Genomic DNA, 12215 nt, shown 5'->3' with positions numbered 1-12215 from the left:
TACAATCATTTACTTCATCGACAGAATCTATTTTGCGTTTGGAATTCTTATTCTTACATCATTCAGCTGCAAGAAAATATAAACACACCAACAATCATCCAGTTTCTTACCTTAAAATTCAGCCCCTCATCACGACGTATTGCAACAATCCATTTTCTACGAAGCTCCATCTTCTTCACTGATGGGTTATGGTGGAAGCTTAAATCTATGTGAATTCTAGCATTCCCATTGCACAACGGAACACAACAATAATTGTCACGATTTTTTCTGTTGCCGGTATCAACTGTAGCAGCCATGGTTGCGAGGTAAAATGAAACTGGTGCCTATATTAGCCTCGTTTTGGATTCGCTGACCCAGGGTCACATGAATATATGAATACATTCTAAGAATGGTCTATATGGTCACTCCTTCTGCACTGGGAAAGTGGCCATATAAGACATGTGGCCTTTCCAAAGGGGGATTATATTTGTGAAAAGTACTTGTAAGTAGCAAGAAAGCTATAAAATCTTCATGTGAGCAAGCCAATACAGATATCAGATTGATAGTTCTTTTTGTTGTCTTAACCATCTATCTTTTTCTCATGATTTTTTTCATTTTCTATATAAATATATATTGCAAAATGAAATGCATTTATTCAGAAGTTCAAGCACTTTTCACGTACTTTTTTTCAGCTGACCTAAAAGATTATTTCAACTTTACCAACAAAATTCAAACACTTGCAAGAATGTGTGAACCCTGATTATCATACCTGATAATTCCGGACTCCATCCCAGCATGAAGTCTGGTAAGGACATGCCTTCAGGTCCTCTATGCTAAACTGAAAGAAATAATTTCAAAGAAATATATAAAGGTAACACTGACTGGAAGGAGGCTGGAAACAATGGATTGTCAAATTTACAACTTGAACAACGGATTGTCAAATTTACAGCTTGAACAATGGATTGTCAAATTTACAGCTTGAACAACGGATTGTCAAATGTGAAAACAAAGCAGATGCCACCTTTACACACTAAGGGATTAAGGTCAGATGCAAACAGGGAGTTGTTAAATTGCTCCATAGAAGCGTCCAGAGTTAACTGAATATAGGACTATACTTGTGCATTGGATATGTATTAATTTGTGGTTCTATCCAATAAGTAAGAAAACAAAGGTGCTGCCTTCACATGCTATGGGTCCATCCCACATGCGCTGCCAGATAATTTAGGAAAAAACACTTGGGAACTACATTTGACTTGTAAAAGAAAAATAGCAAAACAAATCAAACCAAAACTTTCATTGCATCAAATGGTATTTGTACAGCAAGCAGAAAATACAATAAAAATATGGGTTGTACGGACTGACAAGAAAATGCAAGCAATATACTTATTAGTAAAATCGCTTGGAAAACAACATCTATGAACAATTCACTTTGTGGTGAGAAATATTTATTTTTATATTATCACATTTTTGAAACATATAACTGCCATACCATATATGCATTTTTGGATAGGAACAGAGGCATGAAATTATGAAAATATTTGAACTGACAGTACTTTGTACATAGTGCAAACATTCAGAATATGACCCCTAGATTGATTATTTTTGTGTGCATGTCACACTTATAACATACCCCCTACTGTGCATGAATAGAATTTTCAGTTTAGAAAAAGGGTCTACTTACAAGCATGTCCTGCAATTTAGAAAATATGGACAAAACAAAAATTCAGAATTTAAGAAGTGATTTTATTTTGTATTAATGTTTAGTATACCTCGGATAAATTCAAAGTTTTGGGAAAAATTAAGTATTTTTGGGGGGGGGGCTAATATTAATGATGCAATACTTACCATTTACTATTGCATATCTAGTACTTTTCCAGGAGTAAAACTAAACCAACAAAAATTATGTCTTCCCATTAGGGTGAACCAGGATCTTCTATAACACTGAAATAGCCACGTAAAACAAACCCCATACATATGGGCATGCATGAAAGCCCTCTTCATACATTTGAGGGAGCAGTCTAAAGTGCGGGGAGGAGGAGGGATCTGTAAATAGTAACAGGCCAAGTATTACATTATTAAAATTAGTTCCACCACCCCCCAAGAAAATTACATTTTTAATATCAGTAATATCTGTTCCTAGCTGAATTTGTCAGTTAAGTGGGTTGTTTGATGATCCCAAAATGTGAGTAAAAAACTAACACAAAAAAACTCACCCTCAGCAAAGCACAGGAGATTACTGATGAATGGAATTCACAGGAGATTACTGATGAATGGAATTCACAGGGGATTACTGATGAATGGAATTCACAGGGGATTACTGATGAATGGAATTCACAGGGGATTACTGATGAATGGAATTCACAGGAGATTACTGATGAATGGAATTCACAGGGGATTACTGATGAATGGAATTCACAGGAGATTACTGATGAATGGAATTCACAGGGGATTACTGATGAATGGAATTCACAGGAGATTACTGATGAATTGAATTCACATTGGCCACTTTTTGAGAATGACAATTGGGCCCCGTGAGAAAATTTCTTTGCATAAGATAACAAGCGAAGGTAAAAGGAGGAGAAAGCAGTGTGAGAGAGCCAAAATGTGGATTTCATCACATTCTCCAAAGATGAACAAGTTAGGCCCATGAAGATGAAAAAGTCAGATAGGCCCATGAAGATGAACAAGTTAGATAAACCCATGAAGCAGCTAATGCACGAACCTCATGTGCTTTAATTTTCATGAAAGACTGGTCCCTGTCAGTATGGGACTGGTTTGATAGACTGGTCCCTATCAGTATGGGACTGGTTTGATAGACTGGTCCCTATCAGTATGGGACTGGTTTGATAGACTGGTCCCTATCAGTATGGGACTGGTTTGATAGTTAATGCCACCCACCTATTAGCTGAACCTATAATGGGTAGGAAAACTGTTTCTTACTCATCCTTCTCCCTTTTGAGGCTGCCAAGTAGAGTTCTAACTAGACATAAAATCTATCCCCAGCACAGATACAGCTGAGATTGGGGATCTCAATCAAGAGTTGAGTAACCAAAGAAAGTTTTTTGTGTGCTAAACTCATAGTTTGCAAAGGAGAGAAACTGCCTCATAATTTCCCACTGAACCTAACACAGCCCTGCTCCATGGATAGGGCATGGAGCTTGCTTTGTCTTGCAGATGATAGTAAGCAAGAAATCTGTCTAGAGGGTAAGGTTCTCAAAAGAAGCTCCACCCAAAGGTTCAAAGGGGGCTTTATTTAGAAACCACATGACACAAGTGAGATTCCATTTAAGTATTATAGAGTAAGACACTGGTCTCTACAGTTCAAAATACCTGATCAGGTCTGCTAAGTGAGAATCCATGCAGATGGCAGGACCTTTTGAAAAGTTGAGCATGCTGGAAAGGGTCGCTTTATAGCATTTCATAGTAGAAACCGAGCATTGTTTCTCTTTGAAAAGGAAAAGAAGAAAATCAGCCACTGCAATCACAGAGGGACAGCTGGAATTGACACATTTTCTACCACACCATTCACAAAAGATCCTCCATTCATTTAGCATCATATACCTTCTGGACTGAATGATGCACTTGCCTCAAAAACTTTTCTTTGCGGAGAGATCATGCGAGATAAGCAGAGCATGAAGGTGGAGAATCTGTGGGCTGTTTTGGAGGAGAAAGCCTCCTTGCTGTGACAGAAGGTCCCTCCTCTGTGGTAAGGTCCCGAAATGCTACACCAGCAGATTGAGAATAGATCGTTGAACCATGATTGCTGGAGCCACTTATGTGTTTTCAAAAGGAGCTGAGCCATGGAGTGCCTGACATTGTGTAGGACCTTTGGTATCAACCTGAAGGGTGAGAAGGTACAAGCAAACATATGATCCCACTTCAGGCTGAAGGCATTCACTGCCTAGGCCTTCTAGGCAGACATATGGTCTGAAGGCATTCACTGCCTAGGCCTAGGCAGACATATGGTCTAAAGGCATTCACTGCCTAGGCCTTCTAAGCAGACATATGGTCTAAAGGCATTCACTGCCTAGGCCTTCTAGGCAAACATATGGTCTGAAGGCATTCACTGCCTAGGCCTTCTAGGCAGACATATGGTCTGAAGGCATTCACTGCCTAGGCCTTCTAGGCAGGGACAGGGGAAATGTAAAAGGGAAGCTTGTTGTTTAGCTTGGTGGCAAAAATGTCCATCCATAAATGGAACAGGGAGTCAGCAATGGATTGGTAGAGAGACCATTCCAAAAAAACTATCTTCCCTTTCCTTGACAGACTGTCTGCAAAAATGTTCTTCCTGCTGGGAATGTGGAACACTATAAGGAACATTCCTTGTAAAACTGTGTCAGCAAAGGTGGTTCCAATCCTCCACACAGAAGGTGCACGTTTGCCAAATCTCCTTAAGCAAACTAAAACCGAAGTTTTTTGTCGTTGCAGACCATCATGCAGCAACCTCGTGCTTGCTGGATGCATTACTGAAAGCCTAAAACACTGCCTTAACTTCCAACTGTTGATGTGGAGGGCAGATTCTTCCTGGGAGCATGAACCCTGAAGACTATCAGGGCCTAGATAAGCATCCCACCATGAATCTGACTCGTGTGGAAATGGGTGGGGTTCGGTTTTGTATGGGAACCCTAGCCCAAAGCCAGTCCCGATTTTTTCACCAATTTAGTAGATGGTGGAAATCCCAAACCAGATATATTGTAACATTCAACAGATTCCTGCATGGTTTCCAAGCTGCTAGAAGCAGAAACTGAAGCAGACACAAGTGAAGCCTGCCTAGGCACCAGGTATGCTATGACATTCAATGTCCCCATCAGAAACAGAAATAGATGAGCTGACATCTTGCTCTTTACTTTCAGCATCTCCATCTGAGAAAGGCTCTCGTTTGTTATGTACAGAGGGACACAGACTAAACCTCCATCTGTGAGAAAATTCATCCTCATGTAGACAAAATCCTGAGTCGGATTTGGCTCTGAATTCTCCAAGTTTTGTAGATGACCAAGCTTGGTCAATATGGACTGATCCGAGAGACTCTAGACTGCCGTTGTGGATCAACCAACAATCAAACTATTGGAGGATAAGGATACCCAATGACCTTAAATGGGCTGCAACTACTCCTAGGACCCTGGTAAAAGTTCTGGGTGCAGAGGCTAAGCCAAAATTTGAAATCGGATTCGAAACTCCCCATCCAAACAAAATCTGAGGTACTTTCTGTGTGGATGAAAGAGGGGGATGTGAAGCTACACATTATCAAAACCAATGGAGACTGCCCAATCAATAGGTCTTATGGCATTCCCAACTGAGCTTGTGGCTGGTCTCCATGTTGAAAGTTCCCTCCAGCAGAAATCTGTTTTATGACGAAAGGTCAATAATTTTACAAACTTCACCCTTTTCTTAGCCAGAGATTGGCCTTTTTAAACCCCCATCTACTGCAGCCTTCCAAAGAAGAGAATGGACCTCTTCCTTTAACTGAGCCAGATTTAAATGGCAGAAGCAAATGGAGGACCTTACTAGAGGAGAAAGATTCTGGAACTGATGCTGGTAACCATCTCAATAGATGAAGTAAAGAGGGGTGTGTGACCTGCGTACCATGTATAAAAATGTCACAGTAAACGATACAGGTAAGGTGAATAATATGATTGGCAGGCAAGTTTGTAGACTACAAAAAACAAACATATGAAAAATAAAATATATGATCTATCCATTGCTCAGAGGTCAAGCTACCAGGTGAAGTGGGTGACTAAGTCGCCTAAAAATGTAAACTTCACCTTCTTCTGTTAGAAAAGTGAAACAACTTTGCCCTGTGATTTTTTTTAGAGGAACACTGAATGACCGCCTTTTTTGAGACGCCCCCTCACCCTAACCGGGCTAGTCCCAGTGTTTTATTATAGCTCAAAGTGAAATGTAGGCTTCAAGCAATCAAATAGTTGGTGTTGATATCAATTGCGCTGACAAACTCTTGCACATTCACAGGCATGTGTTTTGATAGCTAACTGACCATTAACCCTTTCCCGAGTAAGTTAGCAGCCATTAGTGCCCAATTTCCACAAGTTATCCTTTGATGATAAAAACATACAAACTTGTGTTTCAAAACTTAAATTTATGTAAATTGCAATTTGTGTTTAAAGAATAGAAATGGTAACAAGAATATTGTAACTGCCATGAGTACATTATTTTCTTCGTAAAAATCAGTTTGGAACTGTAAGTGAACATAATGGCGGACACTGCTGTGTCTGGGTAGTACCACTTTATTTGACCGTCTCCTTTCGTAAAACACTGGGCAAATATATTCTGGAAAATATACAATTCATTGAAAGCAGAGTCTAAATATTACATTATTGAACATTTAGCTTTAAAATGCAATTTTGTAGGTCAGAAAATATGATATGGGACAATGCTAAGTCGAGGAATTCAAGAGATGCTGTACAAAGTCTGAGTTCACTCATTTTTTGTGAAAATACAAAGAAATGAAAAATGGTGAAGCAAATACTATTTAACCAATGCCTAATATTATTACAGGTAAATAGACAAAAAATTAAACCTTACATTTGCAATCCTATCAAAGGACTGTTGTAACAAAGCTATAAAGGGAGTGGTTACATTATGAAAAACCCTCTTTCTAAAAAAGAATGCATTAGCATCTTGGCTGTGTCGATTTGGTTGAAACAAAAGATTTTGCTCATTCATATACTGACTTTAATTCTTTTGTGTGTTGTCTATGAACAGTTATGGTAAAGTTTTATAGGCAACAAAGAAATTAGGATGAATAGTATGGTAAGAAGTGTGCTCTCATGTACATGGTACAGAGTCTCACGTACATGGTACAGAGTCTCGCGTACATGGTACAGTCTCATGTACATGGTACAGAGTCTCATGTACATGGTAGAGTCTCATGTACATGGTACAGTCTTATGAACATGGTACAGTCTCATGAACATGGTACAGTCTCACGTACATGGTACAGAGTCTCATGTACATGGTAGTCTTATTAACATGGTACAAGGTCTCATGTACATGGTACAGTCTCACATACATGGTACAGTCTTATGGACATGGTACAGTCTCATGAACATGGTACAGTCTCACGTACATGGTACAGAGTCTCATGTACATGGTACAGTCTCATGTACATGGTATAGTCTCACGTACATGGTACATAGTCTCATGTACATGGTACAGTTTCATGTACATGGTACAGTCTCATGAACATGGTAGAGCTTGTTTCAGGAGGTTTAGAAATCTTTTCAACTGCCATTTTATAGTGATCTATCAGAAAGTAAAACAGAAATATTCTTGAATAAGGGTAGTTAATTAAGCATTTGTACTAACTTGCAATGACAAGTTATCTCAGTTAAAATTTATTACACTATAAAGCTTCTGTTGTCTTCTTAAGTCATTCTGCCAAAATACAATGAAAATGAATATGATAGTTTTTAAACATGCACCAAATCTGTTTATAATACAGATAGAACTATATAAATATAGCAAATATAGAAACAGACACAAAATGTTAAGTCAAATCAAGGTTGAGCAAAATAGCGCCCCCCCCCAAAAAAACCCCAAGAAATGCATTAATATTTTAGACAAGATATATATACTTCTCTTTTTTTGTACCTTCATATCAGTTCCTTTCTCAAACCTGCTTTTTTGTACCTTCATATCAATTCCTTTCTCAAACCTGCTTTTTTGTACCTTCATATCAATTCCTTTCTCAAACCTGCTTTTTTGTACCTTCATATCAATTCCAATCTCAAACCTGCTTTTTTGTACCTTCATTCCATTCTGAAACCTGCTTTTTTGTACCTTCATATCAATTCCATTCTGAAGCCTGCTTTTTTTTGTACCTTCATATCAATTCCATTCTCAAACCTGCTTTTTTTGTACCTTCATATCAATTCCATTCTCAAACCTGCTTTTTTGTACCTTCATATCAATTCCATTCTCAAACCTGCTCTCTGGTTCTGATTTCATCAGCCAATGTGTGTAAACTTTGTCTGAAATACATTTTGCATCTTTTGTCTTGCTGGCTGATTTAATGTTTTTCTTGGTTCTATCTTCTTTTCCATCTACTTGGGCCAAATTTCTGCGCTTTTTGACATCAGAAGTACTTGAAACTGTGAAAGGAAGAGTAGACAGACCTTAATTTGTATCTGCATTTTTAAAATAAAAGCACACAAAAATACAGCAAAACATGTTTAGACTTTTTTCTTTCATGACAACTGTACAAATGTTGACAACTACATATTTTTACGTTTGATATTATGTTGTTTTCATGGTGAACAAACCGGAGAACCTACAGGAAACAACTACTCTACTCTTGCACGTGTCAGAGCCAAAAATCAATCCTAGTCTCGCTGCAGAGGAAATGGGTTATCATTTGTGTTGCTCTGATATATCTATCTTGATACTTGCTACACTCTTGCCGGGTGCGATTTGAGTCTGCTCTACCTGATCTTCTAACAGACATAATGGGACGAGTTTTCAACAGATAGAAATAAATATTCAAAGATGAATTATGGTGCACTTTCTTTAATCTTTGTTTTCCTGTCATTGTCAATTTTTTTATACAATTTACCATGTCAAAAATGTCTGTATTTGTTGTTGTGACAGCCCCAAACACTAGCAGACCACAATATTTTCCAATTTCTAGTGCAAGAAAAAGCCCAATGTATCAATGACATGCAGATCAAGGTCTACAGTGTTTGTTCAGCAAAGAATTTAAAACAGAAACCTTGATCCACCCAAATATTAACCAAAGCAGATCAAACTATGCTTCTGCTCAGAAAATGCAGATGATATAAAACAATGACAGCCTGTACTGATGAGTGAAAACCTGTTTAAAGAAAAATAAACAGACTAATTTGATGGCCTTCAAGCTCTATCTGGATACCAATAAATGTTAGCAACTTTCATATTTGGCTTTGCAATATTAGCAAGAGAGACAGTTGCGATGTTATCTATTTAATGGCAACTAAATTTAACTCGTGCAAACCAAAATGAGGCTACCAACTGTCTCTATAGCTGTATTTTACAATTTACCACATACACAATATTCTAGGTGGTCAAACTAATTTTAATTATGTAATTCATAATCGCAACTATTGCATTGCTTTCCTTTTCTGGCTTCAAAGTTCCTTATCCAAGCTAATTATTCCCTCCGATTAGTATTGGAGGGAAAGAACTGAACAAAAATATGATCCCAGTCTGATGCCGTTATCTTGGCGAACATATGGAATATTATCCTCCTTTAACTTGGACAAATACCACAGGACACAAGAGTGTGGAGAGAATCTTTGTAATAGTAGCTGGTAAACATTCATAATTATAATTAATTTACCCCTCACCCCACCCGAAACCTTACATTTCAATAGTAGCAATACATTACCTAATACTATTTGATAGCAGTAAGATATTACCCACTACTACTGCTGAATTTACCAGTTAGTGAGGAGGCTGATCACCTCAACAGATTTGTTATAGAAAACTAATGTACATACCATTACAGTAGGAGTATTCAATACTGTAAACTGGAAGAAGGTTAGGCCTTCACTCTGATGCACCAAAGACTGAAGCTAAAGGGAGGAAAAGGTAGTGTGACATCTCCAGAAGGCAACCCTCAGTATATCGTCCAAAGAGGGAGAAAATCAAATAGGCCCAAGATGAAGCAAGAACTCTAACTTCATGCTCTTTAATTCTTGTGAAAGAAAGGTCCCTCTCAGTGAGGGACTGATAAGCTCTCTTGATAGCGAGTACAGTCCACATGGAAAATAATCTCTGCCAAAATATCAGCAACCTTTAACCTTCGTACCCTTCCTTCTCCCTTTTAAAACCAGAAGGCCCTAAATGGGTAATGGAACCAATCTTGATCATCCCCATCACTGATACAAGGCTGGTGGACTCAGCAAGAAGTGGAGCTTGTGAAGGTTTTTAGGTTGATGAAGAAGAGAAACCAAGTCTGTTAAACTATAATGTGAATAGGCTTGCTGACTGGCTTTTCAGGGGTGTTCCATTATGCTGTTTCTTACACTTATTTTCATTTATTGTTTAAAATTAACATCCAATATAAACTCTTGATACATTAAGTTGGTAGTGCAGTCATACTAAGTTCCAAAAACATGCTGGAATTTAGGATTATGATTGTTTTGAAACTTTTAGAATCTTGAATTCCATGGTATTAGCTGCTGCACTGGTCTAATATTATCAGTTTTGAAGCACAATCAATAAACAATGTAAATTTTAACTGTAATCAAACAATATAAATCTTTAAGGATTTTAAATGTAATCTAACAATATAAACCTTCAAGGATTTTAAGTGTAATCAAACAATACAAACCTTCAAGGATTTTAAGTGCAATCAATAAACAATATAAACCGTCAAGGATTTTAAGTGCAATCAATAAACAATATAAACCGTCAAGGATTTTAAGGGAAATCAATAATCAATATAAACCTTCATGGATTCTAAGTGCAATCAATAAACAATATAAACCGTCAAGGATTTTAAGTGCAATCAATAAACAATATAAACCGTCAAGGATTTTAAGTGCAATCAATAAACAATATAAACTATCAAGGATTTTAAGTGTAATCAATAAACAATATAAACCTTCAAGGATTTTAAGTGCAATCAATAAGCAACATAAACCGTCAAGGATTTTAAGGGCAATCAATAATCAATATAAACCGTCAAGGATTTTAAGTGCAATCAATAAGCAATATAAACCTTCAAGGATTTTAAGTGTAATCAATAAACAATATAAACCTTCAAGGATTTTAAGGGCAATCAATAATCAATATAAACCTTCAAGGATTTTAAATGCAATCAATAAGCAATATAAACCTTCAAGGATTTTAAGTGTAATGGCCGTAAAGTGTTTGAACTTCGTTTGATTTCAATTAAGGGGTTGTTTACATGCAAACCGGAAATTTGTATTTAAAGACAGTGACCACCCAAGAATTTTTTTTGTTTTGGACACTGACTTTATAAGTTTCTGCATCGAACGCTTCTGAATAACATTTGATTGGTTGATTATTCCATGGTGAAGGAAAGGTTAAACAGTCTAAATTCTTTTCAGTAGGGTCTGCTCATAATTACTCACTTTTTTCTGCTGATTTTAGGGTGTCGGGTCAGAAAGGACCGATACAGAAAAGTCCTAGGTTAAAAAGGCCCAGTCCAGAAAAGTCAGAAATGTCCATCATGGAAAAAGTGTTAGAAGATTTAGTAATAATAATAATTTATTATTATTATTATTATTACAATTTCATAATTTTTCATCCTTCTATTTAAATAAGCCTCTAATTACTTTTCTTTTCTTTTTCTTTTTGAATTGTAACCTGCAGTTTATACTGAGAATATTTTCAAAGCCATATTAGCAATAGGTTGTCAATGTCATTCGCCCTACATTTTTTCAATGCCTATCATGTTTTCTTTCTCGAGTTATTGAGAACTTTTCTGTAAACCTGTGTCTATTCACTTCTTATCACTTACATTTTTATATCTATTGCTAAATCATTAAGTATCAAAGAATGAAGCATTGGTCAGTAAGAATTAATGCCAAGACTCAAATGAATTATTGATAGCAAACAGCCGACCTGTTCCGATTATACAGATTGCAGTACCAGTATCAGGAAAGAGCCAGCATCCAATTTTAGCTTTCACACTTCCTTTACCTCTTTTCTGTCTTTGAAATATTTATTATGTCAGGAAACTTTGATAATCACAGTCGAGACACAAACACAAGTCTCTGCAATCACAACTCTTTCCTATGCCTCCAGTCTCAAGAGAGCTTGATGTGTCGTAAGATTTTAACAAGTTTTGTAGTGATTACTGAGACACTCCTGACTAAACTACCCCAGGTGATTACCAGTAAACTTCATATATCAGAATCAGTTTAAAACCAGTATCGCCAGTGCCATCTTTGTTTTAAATAGTACTCAACAATTGTTTCTTATTCTAATAAAAGGTAATCTGATGATAATAAGCAGTGAAAACATTGCACGTTTTCTCCATTTGAATCTGTTTTTTAAATTTTGATTAAATAATGCAACTAATTCTTATAACCAGTTAACATGATAACCAGTGTCTGCTGTGTGTGTGTGTGTTTGTGTGTGCATTGTGTGTGTGTGTGTTAGAGAGCTGTATGAAATACTTGGTACATGTCATTTACTTTTTTGTTGTCAAAAGACAAAATAAGACATGAATCACAAGTGAGAAATTATGTTTGTCTCGTTTGTATGAGGAT

General features: G+C 36.9%; 1 protein-coding gene across 1 annotated transcript in view; it reads right to left on the bottom strand.

The window, feature by feature from the left end:
- LOC149784872 (thymocyte nuclear protein 1-like) overlaps window positions 1-12215 on the bottom strand; it is a 42073-nt gene that overhangs the window by 26679 nt on the left and 3179 nt on the right. The window contains exons 2-3 of the mRNA XM_089978448.1: window positions 7897-8087; window positions 749-817 (exon numbers count right to left, since the gene is read on the bottom strand). Of these exons, the coding sequence (XP_089834574.1) occupies window positions 749-817; window positions 7897-8087 (260 nt within the window). The remainder of the gene's footprint in view (window positions 1-748; window positions 818-7896; window positions 8088-12215) is intronic.

Source organism: Sinohyriopsis cumingii, chromosome 13 (genome assembly GCF_028554795.1).
Source record: "Sinohyriopsis cumingii isolate HCF-2022 chromosome 13, ASM2855479v2, whole genome shotgun sequence".
NCBI classification, from domain to species: domain Eukaryota; kingdom Metazoa; phylum Mollusca; class Bivalvia; order Unionida; family Unionidae; genus Sinohyriopsis; species Sinohyriopsis cumingii.
Note: the sequence above shows the minus strand (reverse complement) of the source record. Positions and strands in the feature narration are given on the sequence as shown.